Below are 27,423 nucleotides of genomic sequence, written 5' to 3'. Positions count from 1 at the left end.
ACTTCCTGAACAGTGTTGAAGCAATATAGATCATAGCATGCACCCATGAGTCTATTAGCTAGCCATTGAATGTTCTTATCAATCTTTGCTACGTGCATGATTGTCTAAGTGAAGTACATGATTGTCGATCTTGGACTCCATGATTTTCTAACTAAAGTTGGATAAAACACACCTTTAGCCAATCAGACGCATAGCGGGTATACTTCGAGGGTATAAACATTCGCGGAATACCCGTTCGAAAGGTTTTCGCGGATTTAATTTTTCCAAAATAGCAGCCTCTCTGCAGCATGCATATGACGTTTTGGGTGTGGTTTGGCAGATGATTCATTATCCTTGAGCAGAACCACAAAATCAGTTACTACATTCGAGGCAGGACCGCTATTTTATTTCTGAAATGCAGCCATGGCACCTCTATAATTATGCCAGCATTATGAGTCATGCTCATGTATTATGGTCATTGCACTTCTACAAAATGCTTCTAGCCTGCTACTGATACTGAAATTATGAGGCACTTGCTTACCCCAATGGCGGTTTTCTCTGGTGCAGTGTTTATACCTCTATACTCGCTTCAATCGATATACGTGAGGAAGTTCTTTTATTTAGTCATTACAACTACTACTTCCTATGGTAGTTTCATGCTTGTAGCACTATAACCTCACTATTGTTTTTGAAGGACGGAGTGACACATAATATACTTATATAACCGTCAAAATAATTGTTTGTGTGACACAAACACGACCACATCGTTCACAGTCAGAAATGCATGCTGATATAATTATTGGTAATGTACAAAAATTATGTGTGGCTGAATTGAAAAGGTATCCAATAATTATACTGGATGAAACGTACTCTCGTTATACAGTTCTTACATGTAAAACATCAGATAAGCCACTTTAGACATGAAAACTTTCCATATGTAGCTCATCTGGTAGAGAATCTGTAGGGAGTATACATTTATTACATTGGAGCCACCACACACACGCACGCACGCACACCTGCACACACACACACCCGCGCGTGCGCGCGCACACACACACACACACACACACACGCACACACACACACACACACACGCACACACGCACACACACGCACGCACGCACGCACACACACACACACACACACACACCATGTACACACAAAACTAATAATCTGTCTGAAGTGTACAGAGACAGAGTGAAATTCTCATGTTTAACACCAGCGTGTAGTGAAGCTGCAAGTATTCTATAATAATTATATAGAGTATAATTATAGAGTGAAACAGAAAAATGTCAGCATTTTAACTATGATTGTGGTCAATAATGCACAGCAGTAGATCTAGATCTAACTACCGTAGAGCAGGTAATTTTCGTGGGGCAAAATATTCGTGGTTTTCGTGGTTGGAGGTCTGACCACGAATATTTTACCCACGAATCCTGCAGTGCAAGCAGCTACCACAAAATGTTACCTCCGAAATGTCTCAATATTGCTGAACCACGAATATTTTGTCCCACGAAAATTACCCGCTATACGGTATAATTATGCCAAAGAACTGCTGAAGTGATTGGTGACTCTGAAGCATGTCAGTGTGATGTCATCATCCTCAGTTACAGAACGAAGTGCGCTGACACATCATTGCCTCATGTCCAATACATATTCAATTCTAGTAAGTCTGTAACCTGGACTACTGGAAGAAACTTGCTTTACGAAGCAGCCAAGAAAAGGAAAGAAAAGTACATCTACTACATTTTCACGGACGACGATGTTCAACTGATACCGGTGGATAAAAATACAACGAATCCATTTAGGAAGTATGAGGAATCTCTTAAGATGTTTCAACCTGCTGTAGTTGTCATCCTCGGTGATTCCAATCGAAACTATTTCCCTAAAAAAATTCTTCCCGAGCGATTGGATTGTGAACTCACAAGATACATACAAATATACAGAATAGACGGCCTCTTTATTGCCTATCACTATCAAGCGATAGACTACATACTTCCATGCCATACATACCGAAGTACGATTCAGTGAGCTGGTGGTACTCACAAGAGTATACAAACGTCAGGTTGAATATCCGGTTTAATGGACAAGTAGTTACTGACCCTCGTTTTAGAACACCTAACCCAAAGCATTGCGACTACCAAAAGAAAGCTGGTTTTCAGGATGCCTTCAATCATTTTGTCGCTGACATTCGATCAGAAGAACCAGTAAAGTATCGAAAATCATTTGAGCCTATTTACAACAATGGTTAAAAAATCTTAACCCGAAGTGGATGTTGGGCCAACAAACATGCGAACGGGATTTGTCTGTACATCCATATAGACCTTACGAGAATCTGACGTGATACAAAACATTCATCTATTATATATCCCTTTTTAGTGGAATGACTTTGATACCTATATAGTTAAATATTATTATTATATTAGCATGTAATTATCCCTACTGACAACATCGGAATGCATAATTATGGTTCAATGTTTACACCTATAACCAGCTTTTATTGCATAATTATATGCAAAAAGGAATTATGGACAACAGCTAGTGGAATGTGGTTCTATTATGTGTGGTTACACCTAGTAAACAACATAATTATAATGGATAAGGTATGGCAACAGTGGAATGTGCATGGTTCTTAGCCTCCTTTGCAGCCTCTCCTTTTTCTTCTTTGCTACAAAGTACAAAGTTTAAACTGATACGGGACAAAATTGGAGGAACAAAGAAAGAAAGAAGGAAGAGACAAAGAAAAGGAGCAAGGGCAGGCTCTCCTTTTTTCTTTGTCACTTCCTCTTTCTTTCTTTGTTCCTCCAATTTTCCTCTTAATTCTTATTGTGACAAAAAACAGAAAAAGGAGGGCCTGCGAAGGAGGCTACATGGTTCTTTATGGTTACAAGTATATAGGCCGGGTAGCCTTGACTCCAGCCCCTTGAATAGTTCTCAGCGGCCTGGAATCGCTGCATGGATTGAGGATGATGAAGCTACCATATAGCGGGGTAATTTTCGGGGGACAAAACATTTATGGTTCAACAATTTTGAGACATTTCGTGGGTAATATTTTCGTGGTTGGAGCTTGAACTGCAGGTAAAGGTAGGCAGGGTCGCTTCATTCGTGGGTAAAATATTTGTGGTCAGAACTTCAACCACGAAAACCACAAATATTTTGCACCACGAAAATTACCAGCTATATATACGGTATATAGCGCTTCTATCTACTGTAGCGGATATAATTATTTCGAGGGTATACATTTTTGCAGATATGCCTTTTAATAGAAAGGTTTTTGCGGATTTAATTTTCGTGGAATAGCAGCATGCTATATTATAGTCACATGAATCAGCCACCTTTCCTTTGTTCCTTTGGGAACACCGTCTGAGCACTCTTGTCATAGTTTTATTTACCAAGACGGAATTCTGTCTTGATCAATCAGATTGCAGAAGTCCAGTCAGCTGGTGATGAAATTAGAGGCAGCAAAGAGCTGTACTTTGCTCAACACATTTGGATAATCATTATCATAATCATTGGCTTTCACACTACTGTCACTAGTCTAAAGTATAAATTTTCGCGGATTTAATTTTCGTGGAATCTGGATGAGGAATCCCCTTTTTTCTTTCTCTCATCTATTTTCTATCTTTGTACATCAGCTTAACTCTCTATTGCATTGTTCCAGAAGGCTTTCACACTAGTCTTAAGCCAGAATGAAGGTTGTATGGTCAGGATGTCTTACCTTGGATCTGTACAGGCTATATATGGGAAGTGTATGATGCCTCAAACTGCTACTCGCGAAGACAACCCGGCTATATATATATAGGACCATCCAATGAATCCTAGACGTAGATGAGAGCCTCTTTTGTCTTAAAACTAGCGGCATAAGCCACAGCTTCACAGAACTCAGTCATATAGAGATAAAGTATTAGTATACGGACTAATTTCCGGTACAATTTACTAAAGTTTTACGTTCGTAGTACGATTACCCATATACTGGGTAATTTGAAGTGCATGCACACTATCACCTCTGCAATAGGTACCAGGCCGTATTTTAATCGGCCTTGAATCGAGGCTAAAGCAAACCAAGCAGGGGTCCCAGAGTTAGCACCACAGGCAAAACACAAATAAAAAGAGCATGTTATATAAAATGACATTAAATAAGTGCATTAATTGGTGAATTGTTTAATTGTTAAGAGGGTGACAAAGCTTGGATATATTGGGGTTTATGCTGCGATGAATTTACTGTGCATGATTGGTTTGTTTTTATCGAGAAGGAGGTGTACTTGAGATTAATAGTGTTTTTTGTCCGGTATAATGATGTATATATATAGTTACGGAACTAACAATGGACTCTATCAATGTGTATATAGGTGAAGAAACTATAATGCACTTGTAGCTCTTTTCTCAAATTGAGATGTTGCCAATTTTGCTTCAATGAAAACCCTGCATGATATATTCGGATTTGGGGGACACATCGCCAAAAATCATCCAAAGCCGTGCTAGCCATATCATAGTCAAACCAATTTATTATCCAAAAAATTTCAGGCTGCCATCATAGCAATTGTGTTGAGGACAGGCATCGAAGCCGCTGTGCACGCAGCTATTGGGCTGCCTTTGAGTCGGATGAAAGTGAGGCATTATTTTTCGCGGACGCACCAACACACTGATCATGAAGTGCCAGGTCGTCCAAAAGACTATGCCTGCATGGCGCTTAACTATCCCAAGAAAGCGCTGACTACCGAATGCTAAGAAAACAGGATGGTAACAAGAGAAGATCACACATGCACGCTTGGAACCAACGCGTTTACCAAGACAGGAGTGAACATCTCAACTGACAGAAGAACATACCTATAATATAGGAGCGGCAATCGGCTCCACAGATTTTGTCAAGAGATTTGTTGGACCTCACTGGTGAATGGTGGTACACATCCATAAATACAGCTATATAACCCATGCAGTCTACCCAGCACTCAGCTCTCATCCGTGGCCAGGCCCATCATGCAAGCAAATGGACACACCTGTGTCGAACTATCCCAAACGTATAGCCATGCATGTTGACGGCAACTCTCATCTATAGCCGAAAGACATGTGGTAATATAGAGATCGATACATATAATTATGGTGCCTGCTTCTCTTTCACAATGTTTCTTTGACATAGCAATCAAGGAAGCATAATTATAGCAAATAAATTGTGAATGTGTATAATTATATATACTTGTAATGTGCATGTATGTACTTGTGTGCGACACTGTCTTAAATGCTTGTACGGGAGAGAGGGGAGTGCAAACGCACATTCAAGCCACTGTATACTACAAGACCTTCAAAAATTTGCAATGTGAACATTTGCAGGATTGGAGGAAACACCAAAAAGCACAGAAAAAATAAGCACCTATATATCTACCTTCTTTTCTAGATCCGCCCCTGTCTCCATACATGCACACCACCACACACCTATGCACACACCTCATGTCACACAGGTAATGGAACGGGTGTGTATGAGCTAGGAGTCCTTCTACAGTGGTATGTTCAAGGATGAGGTGTTCCACGAGAAACCCTCCCTCCTCTCAATAGCCAACATGGGGACCAAATACCAATGGATCATGTGAGAGAGCCGCATGCAACTATTTTATAATAATAGTCGATGCTTTACAGTATGACTTTACATTTGGACAAGGTGAATAATAATTGTGATGGGTCAGATTTTAACAGGAAGTTCCTAGAAGTTACAAACTGTGTTGTATGTATAGTTTGCAATATGATTCTCCTCATATATAGGAGGGTATAGGTATGTCTCACGGTCTCTGACTCTCCATAGCTCTTTCATTTGGTATTGCATGCCCTATATATAGCTATAGCTATCTGATCTTAAATATGGTTGTGTTTGCAGCTATGTATAATGTTACTGTATACATGCATCTTGTTACAGTGTACATGCAGAATGTACATTTTTGCATGTACACCATGCATGCAGTCTCATATATTCTTCTGCCCCCACCTCGACAGAATCCATGCACATGGTGGTGTTTGGCTCAATGAAGGTGAATGTATGGTCAAAGTAATGGTTTTATAAAAGTCCCTGGCATATACACTTGTCAACCACATAAACCATAAATGAAGCCATAATTGACCACATAACTTCTAGGGACAAACTCAATGCAAAGTTATTACACTACTAAAAATAAATACACAAAAATTAATACTTGTATAGACGTGTAGTACATGTGTAGGAATGTTTATTTTTAAGTCAGATTCTCGTAAGGTCTATGTGGATGTACAGACAAATCCCGTTCGCATGTTTGTTGGCCCAACATCCACTTCGGGTTAAGATTTTTTAACCATTGTTGTTGTAAAATAGGCTCAAAACACTAGCAAAAACGAAAAGCAATTTGGCCTGGAATGTTAGGCGACCTAGCGTTCAATTGGAGACGGATCGGCCTGGGATCGAGGCTAAGTAGAGATGGGAATGGGTCAATGGCTGTGCACAAACTAACCCATCGATTTTATGCCTTGCTGCTGCCTCGATAGAAATATGTGTGGCCTTTAAAAGCTGCACTCTGGTCAACTAAGCTGCTTAGCAAGCATGTAGACTATTGTAGTGCTTGTGTCCACTTGTGAAGTGCCTGTGTACACAAATGGCTTGCTGCTTCCTCTTCGAAAATATTCTATGGCTACCATGCAAGATAGTCCAGAGGGTCTACCAATGGATACTACTCAGTCCTACATGCGGTATAGCTGGTTTTAAACTTTTTTTTTTTCAAGTGTCCTAATTGAACAGCTCAGCAGAACTTCAAAGAATAATCACATTCATGATACTATCCAATCTGCCACAGAATCCAATATCATGCAACATTCACAAGTTGATAGCACGCTCCCTCCCAGATTGTTGTTGCCAGTAAAAGTATATAGACTCGCTAGCCTCGAATCCAGGCAGATTAAAATCGGCTCGAGGCTATAGACTCGCTGGCCACTCCCATCATCAGTATTTGGAGTAGTGATTTTGGGAGTTGGCCAGCGAGTTCGAGTCTAGGCGCCAGATCAATCCCTTTCGGAGTCCTCTAGCTCTGTCGATCGACCGATCTTGTTCTGATCCTGGTGTGGTGTGGAAGGACAAGTGTTCTATATGAGCTAGCTAGCTCTATTGCATATTGATAAGCAGAAAAAGTGAAGAATGGTGAATCAACGCACTTTTAAGGTGGTGGTATTGTTTGTTTTGCTTGGCAGTATCGCAATGCTATCGTATTTTCCAAGCATACGCTTCACCTCGACCTCGGCATTGGCAAGGCCGTATAATATGCCTTTGACAAAACTCTCCACGGTGGTCACAGCTAATATTACTGAACACTCAAAGGAGGTGCCGACTGAGCAGGTCGATGCTATTGAAACAAAACCCTCTACGATGGTCACAACTAATGATATTGAGCACTCAAGGAAGGTACCGACTGAACAGGTCAATGCTATTGAAACAAACCTCTCCACGGTGGTTGCACCAACTCGCTTTATCTATCTAACACAAACAGAAAGCTGTATTCCAACTTATCTAAAGTCTCCTGAAGTGATTGGTGACTCTGAAGCATGTCAGTGTGATGTCATCATCCTCAGTTACAAGACGAAGTGCGCTGACACGTCATTGCCTCATGTCCAATACATATTCAATTCTAGTAAAACCTGGACTACCGGAAGAAACTTACTTTACGAAACAGCCAAAGAAAGGAAAGAAAAGTACATCCACTACATTTTCATGGACGACGATGTTCAACTAATACCAGTAGATAAAAAGAGTAGACAGAATCCATTTAGGATGTACGAGAAATCTCTCAAGACCTTTCAACCCGCTGTAGTTATCATCCTTGATTATTCCGGGCGATGTAAATTCCCTAAAAAAATTATTTCCGAGCGATCGAATTGTGAAGTCACAGGATACTTACAAATATATAGAATAGATGGCCTCTTTATTGCCTATCACTATCAAGCGATAGACTACATACTTCCATACGTATCAAAGTACGATTCAGTGAGCTGGTGGTACTCACAAGAGTATACAAACGTCAGGTTGAATATCCGGTTTAATGGACAAGTAGTTACTGACCCTCGTTTTAGAACACCTAACGATAAGCATCGCGGTTACGTACGAAAGTATCCTGGTCAGGATGCCTTCAATCTTTTTGTCGCTGACATTCGATCCGAAGAACCAGAAAAGTATCGAAATTCAGTTGAGCCTATTTTACAGCAATGGTTAACACTAAATATTACCTCAAAGTTTCTGTTGGGTCAACAAACATGCAAACGTGATCTCTCTGTACATCCATATAGACCTTACGAGAATCTGACTTAAAATATAAACTTGATAATTATACCAAAACAATACATAATTATATCATAATTATACTGTGCATTTTATTTTTGCGTCACATTCTTTTGCACGCGTACTACTTTGTGTACTTCTATATTATTTATGAACATGAGAATTATTAATTATTTGAGTGGAGGTCATGCTCAGAGGAGGTACGACATCCGCTTGTCTTTAACACATACATTCCGAACTTTGACCTAAGGAATGTGTGTCTAAAACGTTTCCTTTGACATGCAGATGTCGTACCTCCTCTGGGTCATGCTATAGAGTTTATTTTTGGGTCTTCTGTGTTTTATAATTATTAAGTAAGTCCTTGGGTTAATTTGGCTTGCATGTATAGTCCGTTGCTTTATATGAAGTACACCAACATCGAAGTGTCAACTTCCCCCAGCCAAATTTCAGGGCGGACAAAACATGGGAGGGGCCTTAGTCCTATAGCTACCCAGACTGAGTATAGAGTAAAAGAGAGTACTATTATGAGACAGCTCTTTTAAGTCCTTCAGCTATTCGTTCTGCTAATTATAGTAATAATAGCACTATACCTTTTTAGTATTTTTTCCAAAAGTTGTATGCTTTGTTGACAAATATACCACTAATTGGAGATTAATTGATAAAGTGCATGCATGGGTGTGATATAGTAAAATTCATTGGTATCTGTTATGCTATATACCGTATAGCGGGTAATTTTTGGGGGACAAAATATTCGTGGTTCAGCAATATTGAGACATTTCGTGCATGGGTAATATTTTCGTGGTTGCTGCTTGGATTGTAGGTAAAGGTAGGCAAGGTCGCTTCATTTGTGGTCAGACCTCCAACCACGAAAACCACGAATATTTTGCCCCACGAAAATTACCCGCTATATGGTAGCTGCCTTTGTATTAGTAGCAGCAGCGGTTTTTAATTTTATATGAAGTACATAATACTATAATAATGGCAGGGGAGCATAGCGTACTTTCGTACTTGAATTACCTTTTGCAGATGCATGTATGCACACACAACACATTATATATATATACAGGGTGTATACTTGTGCTCCTCTCGATGATATAGTACAAAGATTTGGATGCATGGTAATAATATAGATTTAGATGCAGTGTTTGGCGCGTAGATTACTCTTTTTTTGTCAATCTTGAACTGTTTTTATCTAGTGTTGGAACTTTTTTCACCGCTGTATGCAAACTCTCCAGGGCAGCTAATAATTCTGAACACTCAAAGGAGGTGCATGAGTGTCTATAGCCTCGATCCCAGGCTGCACTTCACCAGGGAAATGGAGGCCATGCAGTGAAGGAGGCTAATTATAGTTTCATTAATCCATGGAACATTCTCTTACAAATGATTGTATCCATGGCAATGCACCTCCAAGTCACAATGATCACAGCTTTTAAATTACACACCCTTGCCTATGGTTTTACTGGTGTCTATATTTAGACATGCACATGCATGCAGGGGCATAAAATTATTACTTCTGCAGAAGCCTGCCCCTCCATGCATGAGGCTCCCTCCAGCTCCCCCCCCCCCCCCCCCATATACTTTTAGTCATTGTAAACATATATTGATAATCAATGGTGCCAAGCCAAGCCTTCTTTTGTGTTAGCATTATTTTAGATCTAGAGTATTAATTTAATAACTCTGCAGCAACCCAATATACAGAGTATATGACCAACCATACACATAAGTATGGGCTTATCACCTTCTTGTTGTAGTAACTTAATTTGTAATTGATCACTGACTCGCGATCGCTTGTGTATAGTGCACCCTGAGAGAATAAGATTGAACGCAGAGAACAAAATTTATAGTGACTATACATGTTTGTCAGCACAGAAATCAAACAAGTTAACTAGAACACTCTTTTACTAGATCTATATTATAGCAGCAACCATAAATACAAGTTAAATAATGTATATAGTCATAGAGATTATATTGTCTTTCAGTATGGGATGTTGCATCCCCTCCCATATATGTGGTCCTCCTCCTGTAGCCTCGGATATCTTTGTGGCCCGTCTCCTACAGCTGTATGTGGAAATTTGCATGGTAAATATAATTATAGGTACGTAAATCATATACAATGGTGCGATGATACTTCACACACAAAACACCATGCATACGGCTTACTTCGACAAGAGGAATTGTATCCAGACCAACTGCCACTAGAAGAGCAAGTACGATAAGATGAGCCAAACAGTTCATACCCAGTGTTGCAGCAATAAGTAGCTCTGCCTCCTCCATAATAAGAGCTAATGGAAACTTGACCATTTCTTGGGTTATTCAGTGTGGGACACTTTCCTACAAATCAATGTTCGTACGAAAGTATAAGGGATGATAATTCACACAAAAGCACTATTATATAGCTTACTTTGACAGGAGGGATTGGATCCAGACCAGCTGCCACTGAACGAGCAAGTGCGAGAAGATGATCCAGATAGTCTATCCCAATATTGCAGCTGTAAATAGCTCTCCCTCCAATAACATAAGAGCTAACGGACACTCGACCATTGCTTGGGTTATTCAGTACAGGGCAATTTTCTGCAACTATATATATTTTCTATAGATGATAATTCCCACAAGCACTATATATAGCTTACTTAATTGGCAGGAGGGATCAGATCCAGACCAGTAGCAACCGCGCAAGCAAGTACGAGAAGAGGAACCGGAGAGTCTATACCCAGTTTTGCAGCTATAAGTAGCTATGCCTCCAATAAAATAGGAGCTAACGGACACTTGACCATTGCTTGGGATAATCAGTACAGGGCATGTCAGTCTTGAAACTAAAATAAAATGATAATTCACACAAAAACTATAATATAGCTTACTTAATTGACAGGAGGGGTTAGATCCAGACCAGTTACAACTGGATAAGCAAGTACGAGAAGATGAACCAGTCAGTCCATATCCAGTGTTGCAGCTGTAAATAGCTGTCCCTCCAATAGCATGTGAGCTAACAGACACTTGACCATTGCTTGGGTTATTCAGTACAGGGCATGTAGCTCCTGAAACTAAAATTAATGTTCATAAGATAATTCATACAAGCATGCATGCAGCAGCTTACTTAATTGGCAGGAGGGATTAGATCCAGACCAGCTACCACTGGACAAGCAAAAACGAGAATATGAGCCAAAAAGTGTATACCCATTGTTGCAAGTGTAGGTAGCTCTGCCATCGTTCACTCTGACAACACCATTGTTCGGAGATCTCAGTAATGGGCACAGACCTGAATTGACACTTTGTGAAATGACATACTATTAAATTAATGTAATTATGCTAGTATAATAATTTATTAGCCGGCTCGTGATACCTGCATTGCAGCTGTATATAAAGCACGCAATTACAATAGTATATACACATGCATGCACTGTCACACACACGAACATGCACATGCACTATCCAATATATATATACAGATCTAGAGCTATTTCGGCTCTCTGAATACCGACCATTTGTTGGCATGCACGGATTGCTATAGCTATATTTACTGCACAAAACTCGCCCTGAATGCGGCCACTCGCTATTCCGTATACTGGCCAGTACTGCATGCAGGGTTGCCCCATGCAAACTAGGTATTCAATGCACGTTTATTACGGCCGGATATTATGATGTTTGGGGTACGTGCATGTGGTTTGGCTATAGCTAGATTACGCTTAAATATAGAGAGCAGAATAATTCATATCCTAGCTCGATATATACAGAACCGCAAATTAGTCATTAGATTCGAAGTGAGGTCGTTTTTTAGCCACGGCTATTCTTTTTCTGAAATACAGCCATGCACCTCGCTATTCCGGCCAAGCTGCACTGTCCCAAGGATGACCGGATTAACGAGAGTCTACTGTGTATATATATGCATGCCTCCGACAAAAGCGTGCACTAATTAAGGCATAATGATACAGTTCCATGTACAGCTATATCAGTGGCGTAGGAAGTGGGGTGGCTGGAGCACCCCCCCTTGTTGGAGAGCACTGTTTCGCTTGAAGTGTTGATCTATATTATACGTGATTATTTCAATCATGGGCTAAGTTTCAAAAGTTTAAATATGTGAAGTGATAGATCTATACCCATGCATGCATGCACCACAGCTCACAGCTAGCCTAACATATACCGTATAGCAGGAAATGTCGTGGGGTGCAAAATTTCGCGCTTTTCGAGGGCAGAACAGTAACGCGAAAATTTAAACCGGGATAAACTCCCACGCACCGGTATTTTCACATGTAAAGTATTGGTGGATGTGGTTTCCTGCATTAAAACGTGAATATTAGAACCCCCGAACATTTCTGCTGAGGGCTCTGGAGCCAAATCGCGAAAATTTGCACCCGCGAAAATTTCCCACTGTACGGTATCTGGTAGCTTTTAATGACGTCATTAGAATGCTTTTGAGAATTCACCCATTCAGCAAAGAACGCAAGCAAGAGTTCATTAGTGAACTCTTGGCACAAGTGATATCTATAGAAATTGAACAAATTCACAGAATTCTGATAATATAACAGCCACCCCCTGCATGGACAGCAGTCGCCACCCTGGGGTTCTATGACTATGAGCCCCCCTTGTGAAAAATCTTCTTATACGCCTCTCCGTATAATTATTCAGGAATTATGGATTGTGTCGAAAACTGCAGTATCCCGTTGTCAAGCAAAGTAAACTTGCACAATGCGCATGCATGCGCACTATAGTAATCTAGACACTGTTTCGGAGGTGTCCATGTGATTTAGAAGCCCTCAGCCACTTTAGTGCCCTTGGTACGCTCGGGATACTAAATCAATGTAACTTCCAAAACAGTGTCTATATGTTATTGGGAGGAATCATTAAGTTAAACAGAGGTTCCATGCATCCATATTATATATTATATAACGAGAAACAATTTACGGTTCGGTTCACAGTCGATGCAGCAGAGTTCGTCAGGATAGCGTTGAACACTGTCAGAGCCGCTTGGTGCAGAACGCTTAAATCTGCTGCACGGTGGTGGCGCACCCGCAACAGCGAGGCTGTATACATGTATATACAATTAACAATCAGGCATATAGTATAGTATAAATCACGCTCAAAAATGCATGCTGAGTGCATGAAGCAGAGATCCTGTATATATAATTATGCATCCATGCATGCACTATAGTATAGAAGCCTGATCTATACAGGTATTAATTGTATATAGCTCACGATTCCGATCCTTGAGAACAGAGTAGAATCACAGCAAAAATTAGTATCTTTCTCAGCAAATCCATAATTATGATGCTATTCATCTGCTTGTACTATTGCACATCAATGGCATGAGATTTATTGTGTCTGCTTATATACAGTCACACAGGAAGCAAAAACAGCCAACCATGCACGCAGGAAACAGAAAGTGCATAGTTGCATGTCTAAAAGCTGTTACATATTAACCACTGGAGGACATTGCCACAGCCAAGGTGAGTTACCATAGAGATTACTATAATGTTTTGTGAGCATCAAACATAGCGAATTTTATCACTATAGTAAAAAATCTCTGCAGTACATGTACATGTACGTGTAGGACACACAACCCTTTACCTGCTGTTGACGCTTTGAAGTGTAGTGCCCTGCACTTGCGTCTATCAGAAATGTCAAATTTTAAGGTTTCAGCACCCTGAGACATCACTTGCATGGTGAGTATTGCTGAGGGTGTTTGGTACCAACCTCTTCATGTCCTGATATATATAGGTGTCGTCCTGTATGCAGTTCCAAAAGTACTTTGAGGCTGCCAAAAACATCAAGAATCTTCTACACATTCTGGCCATTATGTGGAAAAGGACAGGGTTTCACTGGGGTATTGTGTGTAGGCCCTGATATGATAAATTGTGCCTAAAAAAAATCTGATTAAATTGATGTAATAAAATTAAGACGAAGACTAGACATAAGCACTGCACACAACTGACACAAGACAAATTATAATTAACTAACCCTCAGTGTTAATCTTGGGACTTGAACTGATCAGACACCTTCAGCTATTTTTTTGCCACATGAGACATTGTTAATGCAAAGCCACCAATGGGGGAAAGGGGTCAAGATTGAGGGGTCAGTGGGTGACTTTGTTGCAGAAATATGCACGTGAATCGGGCGAGGTAATTGAGCAGGTAAATGGTTAAGACAACATAATGATGAATTTCGGTCACTATCAAAATGGAGTCAGCAACACATCAGAGATATAATAATTATGTCAGAACTGCAGAGATAGTGATCAAAACTTGAATGGTGGACCTAACCAGAAACTGAAATGTGTGCAGTGGGAACTGGGACTGGCAGTAAGGAGACACTAAAAGCTTATATGCGCATGCATGATTATATGCACTGACATTTAAATGTTCTTGCACATGCACTGTCTGATTATATAGTTTACTGTAATTATACGGTTTAAGCTAATTGTATGATGCACGTGCTATTAGTGCACCATGGAAGCAATTAATCCCGTATCACATCCAGTCCAGTAATTGCAATTCGTCATTGACAGCGTGCAAATACTTGTCGAGTGATTGCATGCTGTCAATGACGATGTATTGTGTTCAAATAATGTCCGCGAATGAATATGTTATTTAAAACTGCAGAGAACTTAATCATAATTCAGAAAAGGAAAGTGCATGTTTCTGCCCACAAAACTTTAATAGTGTATCAAATCAAGCTCTCACAAAATTAAGACAAAATTAATTTATATGAATTCTGAAAGTGTCATTTCTCATGCATGATCAGTGGCACTCAGTACTCGACTCAGCCACTCACTATTATTGATGAATAAAAAACCCCTACAATTGTAGGGGTCAATTCTTTGAGAAATTATGCCGTCACTATGGATATCCATGCAGAGCAGTTAATTGTACAGGTGCAGCCAAGTTGGTTTATCTGATCTTTGGTGCAACCATGGTTACCATATTATACCTTTGATCGTGGTAAAAAACCGTGGTTGCCATCTTACCTTTGATCTCAGTTATAGTGCACTGTGTAACCATGCGTGGTTGCCATTTTACTTGCGGAAACTATGATCACCCATGCATGGTTGCCATACGGCTTATATATACCTTTGATATTATTTTGGTGCAACTATGGTTGCCATCGTAATGTACCTTCAATCTTTGATGCAATTGTATGGTTGCCATTTTACTTGAGCAACAATCTTTCTTTGATTTTTGGTACTACTATATATGGTTGCCATCGTACCTTTGATCTTTGGTACAACTATGGCTGCCATCTTGCCTTTGGTGCAACCATTTGATGATCACCCATGCACAGTTGCTATCTTACCTGTGATCTTTGGTACAACTATATATGGTTGCCATCGTACCTTTGATCTTTGATGCAACCATGGTTCCCCAGGCAGAGGAGGTCAGATATGCTCATGTGACATTCCCTATATACATTTCCCCACGCGACCATATATATAGATACTGCTTAGCTTTTAATCTGGACTATCCGCGCGTATTATATAGAGTTGTATAATACAACTTGCTCTGATAGAGAATCTTGCTGAGAACTCAAAATAATGTGCTGTGAGCATATATATATATATATAATTTATGAGTTCTCACAAGATATTTATATGCATATACCATAGAAACCGGATTATTAGCGCATGCGCTCATGGGGTCAATATATAGCAGCGCTCTTTACGCTTATATTTGAGAATGCGCCTATAATGCAGTCATTTTCGAGCCCCACCTAGTAACCGGATGTCTCTGGTCTCTGTGATGAGAGCTGACTCGTATGCTAGCTAGATAGAAAGCAAGCAAGGCAAGCAGGCAACCCTATTATGAGCAGGGTGTCATACAGGGGGAAAGGGGGGATATCCCCCCCTTTTTTGCTGACTGAGGGTCCATAGCTGGCAATTTTACATACTATGAACTAACAGTTGACCTTTTTTTTAGCAAAATTTTTTGGTTACTTTTTTTATTTCCCCCCTCTACTTCAAAATCCTGTATGACACCCTGATGAGTATATATCTAAGTTCATTTTACAGTACAACATACAAATTCAAAACGTTCATATTGACCAGGAACTGAAACAAAAGGACTCATCTATGTCTCACATTCTCTCAGTATGATCAGACAAGGTATAACAGCGTGCCCATGCAGAGAGTCCTGCATGCAGATGGATATCAAGCTATATAACTACCATGCACTGTACTAGCTAGCTATATATATATAGCTCAAAATTAGCTGAGTCAATTCTACTAATATCCTTTGGATAATTATTGGAAAAGCGCTTCAATTTGAGTACAGAAAACCTGCTGTTGAGCATGCGCTTAATATACGCTTATTAGGAGAAACCTTAGTAGAGATTTTTAAATCGCAGTGATCAATGTTGTACAGCTTGGAGAATATGGTGTGATATTAATGTCAAAATTAGGGCGGCTGCAACATTTCAATGAGGGTGTGTTTTCATACATTCATTGAGGGTGCTTTCTATTAATGTTACGAGTCTTTTATGCCAGTGAGGGTGATCATTGCTGATCTTATGAAGGTGTGTTTTAAATATGAGCCAGAGGGTATAGTCGCTGAATATAATTATGATGAGGGCTTGCTATTAATTTTTATAATCATACGAGCTCTTTTCTTTGAGCCAGTGACTCTTGAGTGCATGATCTAAACAAAGCTGCATGCATGGGAGAGTCCCTTGCTTGCATACGTTGAACTGTCAGAGGAGGTACAATAGGCGCGGTGCAGCTCAAGCAATTACCCTTTAAATTCAGCAATAACACAGGGCGTGGGCAGATAAATAGTATTCAACCATGTACAGTGGAACCCTAGCCTCCTTCGCAGCCTCTCCTTTTTCTGTTCTTTGTCATAGTTCAATAAGATAAAATACGGGACTAATTGGAGGAACAAAGAAAGAAAGAAGGAAGAGACAAAGAAAAAGGACTCTTCTGTGACAAAGAACAGAAAAAGGAGAGGCTGCGAAGGAGGCTAGTGGAACCCCTCTATAACGGATACCTTTGGGGAACAATGTTTTGGCCTTTATACAGAGGTGGCCTTTGTTGAGAGGTTGTTTTGTACACAAACTGTTCATTTGGGGCCTGGGTGCCTGGCCATTATATAGCAGCTGGCCTTTATTCGGAGGTGGTTGTTAACAGAGGTTCCACTGTAGCTAGCTAGCTATAGCCATTGAATGTTCTTATCTATAATCTTTGCTGCATGCATGATTGTCTAAGTGAAGTACATGATTGTCGATCTTGGACTTTATGATTTTCTAAGTTGGATAAAACATGCCTTTAGCCAATCAGACGCATAGAGGGTATACTTCCAGGGTATAAACATTCGCGGAATGTCCGTTCGAAAGGTTTTCACGGATTTAATTTTTCCGAAATAGCATGCAGCCTCTCTGCAACATGCCTGCATGTGTTATTAAATTCGTGGGTATAAATGTTCGCGGTGCATGCTTAATCAGCGAAAACGGCAAACATGTTATACCCTCGAAATAATTATACGGTATTTATTAGCTAACGTGATCTCGAATGTTTTCACAGCATGCAAGCCATGCATGAAATGAGACCATAATTATATTACTGATTAGTTCTGCATGACTGCCCCAAGCTACATATATTAGTGCAGCCGGATATGACGTTTTGGGTGTGGTTTGGCAGATGATTCATTATCCTTGAGCAGAACCGCAAAATCAGTTACTAGATTCGAGGCAGGACCGCTATATTTTATTCTGAAATGCAGCAATGCATGACACCTCTATAACTAGTGCTCAAGCTGGCGCTTGCAAATGCCTCTCGCCATGATTTACTTTCGCTCAAAAGTAATAGAGTGTTATAGAAGAGGGAAAAGTTTGTTTGCATAATTCAAAAAAGTTTATAATCATTTTGCAACAACAAATTGAATAAAATCTGCTGATAAAAAAGTTGCATAATATCTATAACTGTTATATACATGTTATCTTAGACTATTGTATATGGTATCATTATTTAATACGTATAGTGCTTACCAGGACCTGAAGGAAGCAAGAAAGAAGAAGATTGATTCTGTTAGGATGTGGGGTTTAAATGGCCTGTAGCCAAACAGTGGGAGCAAACCTTTGTCAAAGGCATAATAGTCAGTATTATTATAGCCTGTGAGATAAGTACAATTCAATCACAGAATTAAATCAACGATACCGAAGCAACTGCATGTTATTTAAATGGCCTGTAGCCAAACAGTGGGAGCAAACCTTTGTCAAAGGCACTGAGAATTTAAGCACAGACAGTATAGTATATAAACAAGCAAAAAGTGTGCATCTATCTATATTAATACTGAGAAGAAAAGACTTGTGTACATGTATCTATTGTTACCAGACTTGTGTACATGAATCTATTATTATCTAGTCTATATGGTATCATTTGTTTTGTGGCTTACCTGTATACCAGAACCTCAAGAAAGTTGATTCTGCCACTGGATTCTCTAACATGTGGGGATGAGCGCGCATGCACATTTCCACAGGAATAATTAAAGAAGGGTGTGTCCAAAGATCAAGTCCATGCACAATGGCTACTATAGCTAGCTAGCTGTTTTAACAGATCTTTTCTGACTCTTGTAGCTAACAAAAAGCTAGCGCTTTAGTGCAAGGCTAACTCATGTGTTGAATAGAAAGTTTGTGCGAACAGATGATGCTATGAAAGATTCTGAAGAGACTGCAACAGCCTTCAATGTGAGTCAAACCATAGATAAACGAGATCTCTCTCTTTTATCTATGGTCAAACTAGCCATAACTCGAGAAAGAAGCTTTAGTTTGCTAATCCACGAATCAAAATCCAAGAGAACGTGGCTAGAAGCCTATAGAAGCTGTTAGTTTTCGTCGCATTGCAACCGTTGAGCAGTTACAACTGGAACAGACACACAGACACACACAACACACGGTCAGCTTTACCGTATCCCTCGTGCGGCTATGCCTCGAGGCATAATTATGCCAGCATTATAAGTCATGCAGGGGGTATTATGGGCATTGCACTTCTATACAAAATGCTTCTAGCCTGCTACTGATACTGTAATATTATGAGGCTCTTACCCCTACTTTTAATTGGCGGTTTTCTCTGGCGCAGTGTTTATACCAACTTACTTCAATCGATATACATACATTGTGAGGAAGTCCTTTTATTTAGTCATTACAACTACTACTTCCTGTGGTAGTTTCATGCTTGTATAGCACTAACCTCACTAATATTGTTTTTGAAGGACGGAGTGACTCATAATTATAATTATAACCGTCAAATTGTTTGTGTGACATAAACACGACAACATCGTTCACAGTCAGAAATGCATGCTGATATAATTATTGGTAATGTACAAAAATTATGTGTGGCTGAATTGAAATGGTATCCAATAATTATACTGGATGAAACGTACTCTCGCTATACAGTTCTTACATGTAAAACATCAGATAAGCCACTTTAGACATGAAAGCTTTCCATATGTAGCTCATCTGGTAGAGAATCTGTAGGGAATATACATTTATTAAATTGGAGCCACCACACACGCACGCACGCACGCACACACACACGCACACACACACACACACACACACACACACACACACACACACACACACACAACTAATAATCTGTCTGAAGCGTACAGAGACAGAGTGAAATTCTCATGTTTAACACCAGCGTGTAGTGAAGCTGCAAGTATTCTATAATAATTATATAGAGTATAATTATAGAGTGAAACAGAAAAATGTCAGCATTTTAACTATGATTGTGGTCAAAAATAATGCACAGCAGTAGATCTAGATCTAACTACCGTAGAGCGGGTAATTTTCGTGGGGCAAAATATTCGTGGTTTTCGTGGTTGGAGGTCTGACCACGAATATTTTACCCACGAATGAAGCGACCTTGCCTACCTTTACCTGCAGTGCAAGCAGCTACCACAAAATTTACCTCCGAAATGTCTTAATATTGCTGAACCACGAATATTTTGTCCCACGAAAATTTCCCGCTATACGGTATAATTATGCCAAAGAACTGCATGGGTGCACAGAGGAGCAGGGTTATCAGAAGACAATAATTACGGCTCTTGCTGGCTGTACCGACGTACAAGCAGTGAACAACTGTTGACGAAAAACAACACTCTAATGACTATAGCTATATGGCATTCTGCAGGTGTGCCATATACGTGCATGTACATGTAGATCTACGGCCTCATGCAGGAGTCCCGTCTGGCTCATGCGCAATGACTGACGTAGTTGGGACAAATATTGTGCGTTGACAAAAGAAGTCCGGCGGTTTATGAGCACTAGGTAGAGATCGACTCACTGCGCCTGCCCCAATCATAAGATAGACAATGCCATGACTATAATTATAGTGTACACAGGAATATGGTATAGCTGTAAGTTACGACGAGGAATTGCAGTGTTAACTTCAATTACTCACCAGTGGACTGGACTGGCTTGTGTCTTCTCTTCTGAGGCACAACAGGTCGGAGCTACAGGGAGAGAAGGTCAAGCTAGTTAATATTATTGGGAATAGTTTATCGTCAACTGCCATGCAGCGGAAAGGAAGTAGACTATCAATTCAACATCTTCTATATGGATTGATTCTATGATCGAGATAAAAGTACATTGTGTAGCTCTGGAAAAACGGGTAATAATTATTGTAGTTACTTTGACACATTGAAAACAGATCGAGAACCTGTACTATTATTTCCCTCCGAGAAAAACATAGCTAACGGCGGACACAACGCACATTGATCATGACATACTGTATAGCTCACGAAATAGAGGTAATTCCAAGAAAGTTAAGTGCTTCGAAAATTTCGCGGTATACAGCACCGACATGCACAGACTCCTTGGACAGTTAATTGTGTAACCACGCATACTTGGACTACCATTTCAAGCATGCGTAGATAGTGCACTTGTACACGTAAATATAATATATGTATGAGCTAGCTCACCTCATCCACCTTGATCTCACTGTACAGAACAAGATCGTTGTCTTTAGGCGTCTTCTTGGGTTTCTTGCCAACGCGATGATCGATCTCTGCATACTGTAGTGAAAAAAAGCAATGGTTAATTTATCCTAGAGCCAGGACCTTGCGTTGTAATACGGTAACGCAAGGCTAATTAAAAATTTCGCAATACAGAAACGATTTCTCTTGTTAATAATTTTATCCACTGTTAAACTGCGATATAGTAAAACGAACATGCACAGAACATACTAACAGCGTATGCTCACCTGTCCTTGTGAGTTGATAGATTCGATGGATTGTGAGTAGATAAAATCGTTGCTAGGAGTCCTCATGTGCCGGGGGCCCTTGGATAGATCGTCCAGAGATGACTGCACAAAGAAAGATGGCATAAAACGGGCATAAATTTCTATCTACTGTACTTGTATATTAGTAAAAAAAAGGGATCGATGTGTCGCGTCTGATAGTAAAGAAACAAGCTTACATACATGCACTGCATTTAATTAATGCATATTAGACACACACACCCAAGTTACACAATGATCATAGATAGGTACAGGAAGAGAGGGATTTTGGCAACAAAAGCGCCTCGAATAGCCATCCGTGTTTTTCATCGAGGCCGCCTATACTTTAACATCGGGAAAAATGGCCAAAGACAAAAAAGAAACGACTGTCAGTGTAAGAAGTGCATTATGTATAATATAGTTGCTATACATGCTATGTAATCACAACTATCGAAACTATTTTTTGTCATCTCTAAAATTAACGATGCCTACTAGCAAGGGCCATCGAATAGAAGTTTTGGGGGGCTTGAAAACAGTCTGTATTTGCTGTATAACAGCCATTTAATAGAAGTTGTTTTCCCTAATTGTTTGGCAGGAGAAACACGGATGAAACAAGCTCTGTATTCAATATGGTGTTTGTGATTTTATGTGCAGCTTATGTGCACACGTGATCTATTGCCAATCCCTCTCTTTCTTGTATCTATGCACACATCGAAATAAGTTTTAATACCGTTAGCTTGACTTCATGTATGTCATCAGCCGAGAGTCTGCCACGAGTCCCACTGTCAGTTACCAAGCCAACCACTGGTGCTCCACGCAGGAGGACGTCCGGCTGTGACGCACTCAGAACCTCGTAGGCCGGAGGAGGGTAGTCCTATGAGGGAGGCGAAGTAGGATACGTGTGTTATACACATACATAACATGCGTGTACATGTACGTACATTACTGTAATATCTACACACATTACAGTAAGAAATGACCTAAATCAATATTAATGTACAATGTTATGTACATGTAGATAGCGTGTAATTAGTCATAATATATTCACCCTCCAGGAGTTCTTTGGTGGCAAGGCTCATGAGGACAATAGTTTATTTGACAGCTTTGAAAAATGGGTAAAGATCACTAATATGCAAACTTAAAATAGCCATACATTCCAAACATTGTGGCATTTTGTGCAGACCACTTAATCCAATCTATCTCAATCAGACTGTTGTCATGAAATTCACCCCACGTCAACAATTAAGGGCAGCAAACATCACCACAGTGGAGAGTCATGTTACGAATGAGAGGGATGTTTGGGCACGATATGATTCAGTTTGTTTACAAATTTGTCAACAAATAGATGCCACGGTAACTAAGCTATCCTACATTCACAGGGCTTAATAGTGAATTCAGGGATTTACCAAATGCCCACTAAGTAGCTACTATCAACACATTGCTCATCATTCATGAGCAGCCTTGTAATTACTTTCGCAGGATAATATACACACACTGACTCTATAGACTGTTGGTATTCTTCTTACCTATAATAATTATACTACACAAACATAATTATGCCAACAATTTACACACAGTATTTACCTCTGTTAGTTCCACCGAGTCCAACTGTAGTTCTTCAAGTATGTTGCTATCAGAGAGATCAATCTCCACATGGCAACCATTTTTGCCTTGTATGACAGCCATTTCTGACAACGGACTTGAGGTAGTATTCCTGCAGGAAATCGATATCGTTGATGTTATTTCATTCAATTAAAGACGTATCTGTGAACTGCTGTCATGCATGAGAAGTACACATTGCTCATCCATTCTATCATCAAAGTTTGCAATGAAACAGTTTAATTTTCTACATACTCTCACGCCAAACATGAGTACCCAGTACACCAGAGCTGTTAGTGTGACCTATACATACACCTACATGTATGTCAACAATATACTGTGTGGGTGCAACAGCATTTCAGACATACCAACCGTGTTACCAACATCATAATGGGAATCGTGTCCTAGCTTCTAAAACGACATTGAGACATTAAATGTCCATGCAACGAACCATGCACAGGCACTTACAAAATGGCCACCGATCTACAACACCCTCTGAATTTATTATCGAATGAGTTCACAACACGCCTAACAATGTACTAGTATGGACAGTTATTAAATGCTCCATTGATTGTGGTGAGCATGCAACGCACTCTATGGCAGACATTTCAAGTGGGAGTGAATCTTTTCCCGACTGAGTTAGTCTCCGAGTACCAGTACCACTGTCCGTACTGTCCTCCAACCACATCTCTGTTGTCGTGAGACTGACAGCTGTGGAGAGCATGGGTGGGCAAGAGGGTGTGTGAGTGAATTATGTGTATTTAAATTTCTTACTGGAAGCTATTCGTAACTCGATCTACGACTGCTATGCACAACTAACAAAACAGGTATGATCAACATGCATGCATGTATAAAGTGTTATGCATTATTGGACACTGGAGAAGGTTTAATCATAATCACTATACTAGCTAGTGTTGGAGATTAAATTAATATCGTTTAGTGAGTTCTTCACATGGAAAGGAATGAAATTGATAAGGTTTCTGTTTGTTTGCATGTGGTATTAATTGAATCAACCTAAAAAAGTAGATAAAGGTAATGGTGCTCGATGACTGAGGCTAATAGGAACAGATATGGGATAGTACTCACCCTCTGTTTTGTTGCCCGAGTCCGATTGACGTTGAAGGACAATTAACACAACCACAATCACGATGAGCACAATTATGATCACTGCAATAGCTCCGATCACACTGCCTGAAAGCAATCAATCAGTGTTAGATCATCAAAAGACAATTATTAAATCCCCCAGAAATGATAGATACACAGTGAAACTCTCGCTAATCTGGACAAAATGGCGAAAATGAAAGAAGAGGGTCTGTCAGTAGAATATACTATTGCGCATGCGCACTCAAACTTGCTTTGCTGAATCAGCAATAATTTTATTATAACGCGTCCTAAATACCTCGCTCAGTACAATGGCCACTGCAAGGAAAACAAAGAGCTCACAAGACTCACTTTATGGAGAGAAAGTTGAGACTATTCTAATTATAGCAGCTTCCCTTTCGGGCAATTATAGCATAATACATGTACACAAGTGTCTTTGTTAATGTCATCTAATGACATCTGTTAATCCGGAAATTTCATGGTTTCAGATCCCGCTCTATTCGGATTAGCGAGGGTTTTCTGTACTATCAACAGATAATCAACGACTGCTCACCTGCAATGACACCAGTATTGGATTCGGGATTTACTTGGCCAGTGGGACCTGCAAATACATATTTATAATACATAATTTTATAGGTCAAGCAAATGTAATATACATGTACATCAAATCATTCACTATACCTACATAACAACCAGCACATTGACACGCAAATTTCATACACATCAAATCGGTACATTTACACACATGTACACAGGCACTTTGAATATGACTTACCAACTGTGAAATCAATGACCATTGTGGGGGTGGTTGGTGGTCCTACGATAACTTCCATGTTCTGAAGTTGAAGGAATGTCATGTCTCCACTAGTGAAAGGAATCATTTCTCCACCACTATTCACTGTGACACCTACAATCGCATAGACACCTGGCTGTAGATTATTAAGCTCTCGAGTTGTTTCAGAAGCGGAAGGATTTCTCGGAACAGGGAGATCTTGGCACATCGTCGATATGTTTCCGTTGACAACTTCACATATCCTCACAATACAACTACTTGCTACTGAGCCAATTGTGAAACTGCATGTGACGGCTATTGCCCCAGGGCGAGTAGAACTCTGAATAGACTGGACATCATAGGTACCTAGTGAAGGCGAGGAATGGTATTTTCGCATGGATGGTGTGGCAATTTAACGCTATTAAGTTTTGTTAGCACTTTCATAATTATTATCTCAGCTAATGAAAATACCCTATTATGTATTGTGAGTCAAAAGTGTGTCGTGTAGCCAACCACAACAATTCTCCTGGTGTTACTTTAAGACTACACAAAGTCAAAGAATCTGTATACTCATTGTATATAAGCCATGCCCCATGCATGACATTTGCTAGCACCTCACCCAATTGAGCATTAAATAAACACAGCCATGCACCATGGTTTCTATTAACACACACATTCCGCATATAAACATAAAAGGAATAGAATTCCAAACAACATTCCACTATAGACCCACAGGCTGTACAATACTCCAGCGTAATAGAATATCTCTATACAGTTACTGATCAATACTGCATCAATATACGTACTGCTGTAATACTGTAGCGATATCATCTTATACTCACTGAATTGTATGTCTCCCTTTGAGGGGTTCTCTCCATTGACGTTCACTGATACAATGCTGACGCTGTAGACCGTGTTTCTCACAAGGCCAGAAGTCACACTAACAGAATTGTCCTCCCCTCCACTCACTGTTGGGAACATTGGTCCCTGGATTAGGGGAGTGCCTTGATTGGACGGCGATGCTTCAATCCGATACAGGTTAAAACAATTGGCATCTCCACCTCCCTGCACATGAGAAAAATACAATTTTGTATCTTGTCTTTGAGGATTGGAACCTCTACATTTTGGCATGTATTAGTAATGACTCACTTTTCCAAAAGAGAAAGTAACAGAGGGAGTAGTCCCACTAGATTGCAGAGAGATATCACTTGTAACAAGATCTCCATCAACTTGAGTAGGTGCTACATTGAGAGGTCAACGAACATTCATCAAAGTCCATATAGAAGTGAATGTACTTTTCACACATATACACATGAACTCACCTGTTGTAGAGTCACAAGGCTCATGATTGATAGTGCTAGCATTGCCTTCACCAACCACATTAACTGCGAAAACAGAAAACTCAATCCCCATTCTGATGTTTAAAAATGATAACTCTGTTCCTTCGACATTTCTGCAAGACACCTCATTCAAGATTGAAGAGCATACATTGTAGTGGCTAATGTCTGGATGGACATCGGTGAGGTCTAGTGTTGGTGGTGGTGTCCAGCTCAATCTCCGAGTAGGTCCCTCTGAGTCGGAAATACCAAGCGCTGTTGGAGAGCTCAGCAGTCCTTGGACAAATAGAGTGACTGTTTCACTTTGTCCATTCGATAAGGTCCCTATTGCACGGCATACAATCTCAATACCATTATTCTCCATCGTGGATGAAACATGAATGCGAGAGATAAAAGTTTCGTCAGGTTGTCCGACTGTTCTGTTTTGAGTTATCCCCATCTCACGTTGTACTGTGGGATCTGAGTTTCCGTCTACTATCCACAGAACATCATCTGTGCCATCAATGATGCAAGTGAAGGTAACAGTGGATCCTAGACTTGCATTGACACCTTCTGCTGGGTTGAGGACAGCAGTAGGAGCTGTCTGTGCTAGTGCACTATTTCCAGAGAAGGAAAGCACAGTCCATAGGAGAAGAATAAGTCTTATTTTCATCATGTTCACTCTCTTGCTAGTTGCTACACTGATAGACACACTGCTTTCTGTAAGCGTTCCATGTGGCTATGCAATTAAACCACATCACAGGAAGCTAACAAAAATTGATTAGTAATAGATTAACCTTATTTGTGCATGCGCTAAAATTACGGCATCAAACTTTCCACCAACATGCAAAGATGTTAAAGTGTCACTCAGGGTGCATCATCATGGCTAACCACCCTACCGCTCAAAGCCCACAGCTTCACCCTCCATAAACAAGCCTTTAGAGATGCCCTATCCCTGCGCTATGGTTGGACCGGTCACCCCAAAGAAATATGTGCCTGTGGTTCTTCTTTCACATGCAGTATAGAACACGCTCTCTCATGTGCGAAGGGTGGCTTCCGTCCATTCGGTATAATGAGATCCGATCTGAGACTTAACTAGATATCTTCTTAGTGAGGTCCGAAACGTGTGCATTGAACCTGAACTATTACCGGTTACCGAGGAGAACCTCGCAGG

General features: G+C 40.2%; 3 protein-coding genes and 1 long non-coding RNA gene across 7 annotated transcripts; 2 read left to right on the top strand and 2 right to left on the bottom strand.

The window, feature by feature from the left end:
* Window positions 1–767: 767 nt before the first annotated feature.
* LOC135346114 (uncharacterized) lies at window positions 768–27,001 on the bottom strand. Of its 2 annotated transcripts, none has more exons than XM_064543639.1 (13): window positions 26,256–27,001; window positions 26,083–26,174; window positions 25,776–25,998; window positions 24,937–25,299; window positions 24,715–24,762; window positions 24,147–24,251; window positions 23,654–23,771; window positions 23,046–23,175; window positions 22,192–22,335; window positions 21,447–21,548; window positions 21,166–21,258; window positions 20,646–20,697; window positions 768–937 (listed from the first exon to the last, which is right to left on the bottom strand). In XM_064543639.1, exons 1-13 carry the CDS (start codon window positions 26,923–26,925, stop codon window positions 894–896), a joined length of 2,184 nt encoding a protein of 727 aa, XP_064399709.1. In that variant the 5' UTR covers window positions 26,926–27,001; the 3' UTR covers window positions 768–893. The 2 variants fall into 2 exon arrangements, with proteins under 2 accessions (XP_064399709.1, XP_064399701.1); XM_064543631.1 differs by lacking the exon at window positions 768–937 and adding an exon at window positions 19,457–19,708 and having other exon boundaries at window positions 26,256–27,000.
* Window positions 6,929–8,433, top strand: LOC135346590 (uncharacterized). Its single transcript, XM_064544274.1, has one exon. It carries the CDS (start codon window positions 7,127–7,129, stop codon window positions 8,288–8,290), a length of 1,164 nt encoding a protein of 387 aa, XP_064400344.1. The 5' UTR covers window positions 6,929–7,126; the 3' UTR covers window positions 8,291–8,433.
* Window positions 10,096–13,586, bottom strand: LOC135346697 (E-selectin-like). 3 transcript variants are annotated; one of them, XM_064544420.1, is made up of 8 exons: window positions 13,451–13,586; window positions 13,160–13,278; window positions 11,355–11,516; window positions 11,119–11,301; window positions 10,891–11,073; window positions 10,662–10,837; window positions 10,421–10,591; window positions 10,096–10,318 (listed from the first exon to the last, which is right to left on the bottom strand). In XM_064544420.1, the coding sequence occupies exons 1-7, from the start codon at window positions 13,531–13,533 to the stop codon at window positions 10,574–10,576; spliced, it is 924 nt and encodes a 307-aa protein (XP_064400490.1). In that variant the 5' UTR covers window positions 13,534–13,586; the 3' UTR covers window positions 10,096–10,318; window positions 10,421–10,573. The 3 variants fall into 3 exon arrangements, with proteins under 3 accessions (XP_064400490.1, XP_064400481.1, XP_064400499.1); XM_064544411.1 differs by having other exon boundaries at window positions 10,891–11,301; XM_064544429.1 differs by lacking the exon at window positions 11,119–11,301.
* On the top strand, window positions 13,625–14,113 carry LOC135346995 (uncharacterized). Its single transcript, XR_010398176.1, has 3 exons — window positions 13,625–13,701; window positions 13,785–13,917; window positions 13,973–14,113. It is a non-coding gene; the product is annotated as an uncharacterized LOC135346995 (long non-coding RNA).
* Window positions 27,002–27,423: the final 422 nt, after the last annotated feature.

This window comes from Halichondria panicea, chromosome 1 (assembly GCF_963675165.1).
Source record: "Halichondria panicea chromosome 1, odHalPani1.1, whole genome shotgun sequence".
Lineage (NCBI taxonomy): Eukaryota > Metazoa > Porifera > Demospongiae > Suberitida > Halichondriidae > Halichondria > Halichondria panicea.
Note: the sequence above shows the minus strand (reverse complement) of the source record. Positions and strands in the feature narration are given on the sequence as shown.

Excerpts from the sequence above, each read along its gene's own strand:
- LOC135346590 (XM_064544274.1), top strand. The coding sequence starts at position 7,127 with ATGGTGAATCAACGCACTTTTAAGGTGGTGGTATTGTTTGTTTTGCTT.
- LOC135346697 (XM_064544411.1), bottom strand. The coding sequence starts at position 13,533 with ATGAATAGCATCATAATTATGGATTTGCTGAGAAAGATACTAATTTTT. Across the intron at positions 11,517-13,159 it reads CATCGACTGTGAACCGAACC|GTCTGTGCCCATTACTGAGA; the intron begins GTAAATTGTTTC and ends GTGTCAATTCAG. Across the intron at positions 11,302-11,354 it reads TAATCCCTCCTGCCAATTAA|TTTCAGGAGCTACATGCCCT; the intron begins GTAAGCTGCTGC and ends CATTAATTTTAG.
- LOC135346114 (XM_064543639.1), bottom strand. The coding sequence starts at position 26,925 with ATGATGAAAATAAGACTTATTCTTCTCCTATGGACTGTGCTTTCCTTC. Across the intron at positions 25,300-25,775 it reads AAAGGGAGACATACAATTCA|GTACCTATGATGTCCAGTCT; the intron begins GTGAGTATAAGA and ends CGCCTTCACTAG. Across the intron at positions 23,772-24,146 it reads CTCGGGCAACAAAACAGAGG|CTGTCAGTCTCACGACAACA; the intron begins GTGAGTACTATC and ends TGCTCTCCACAG.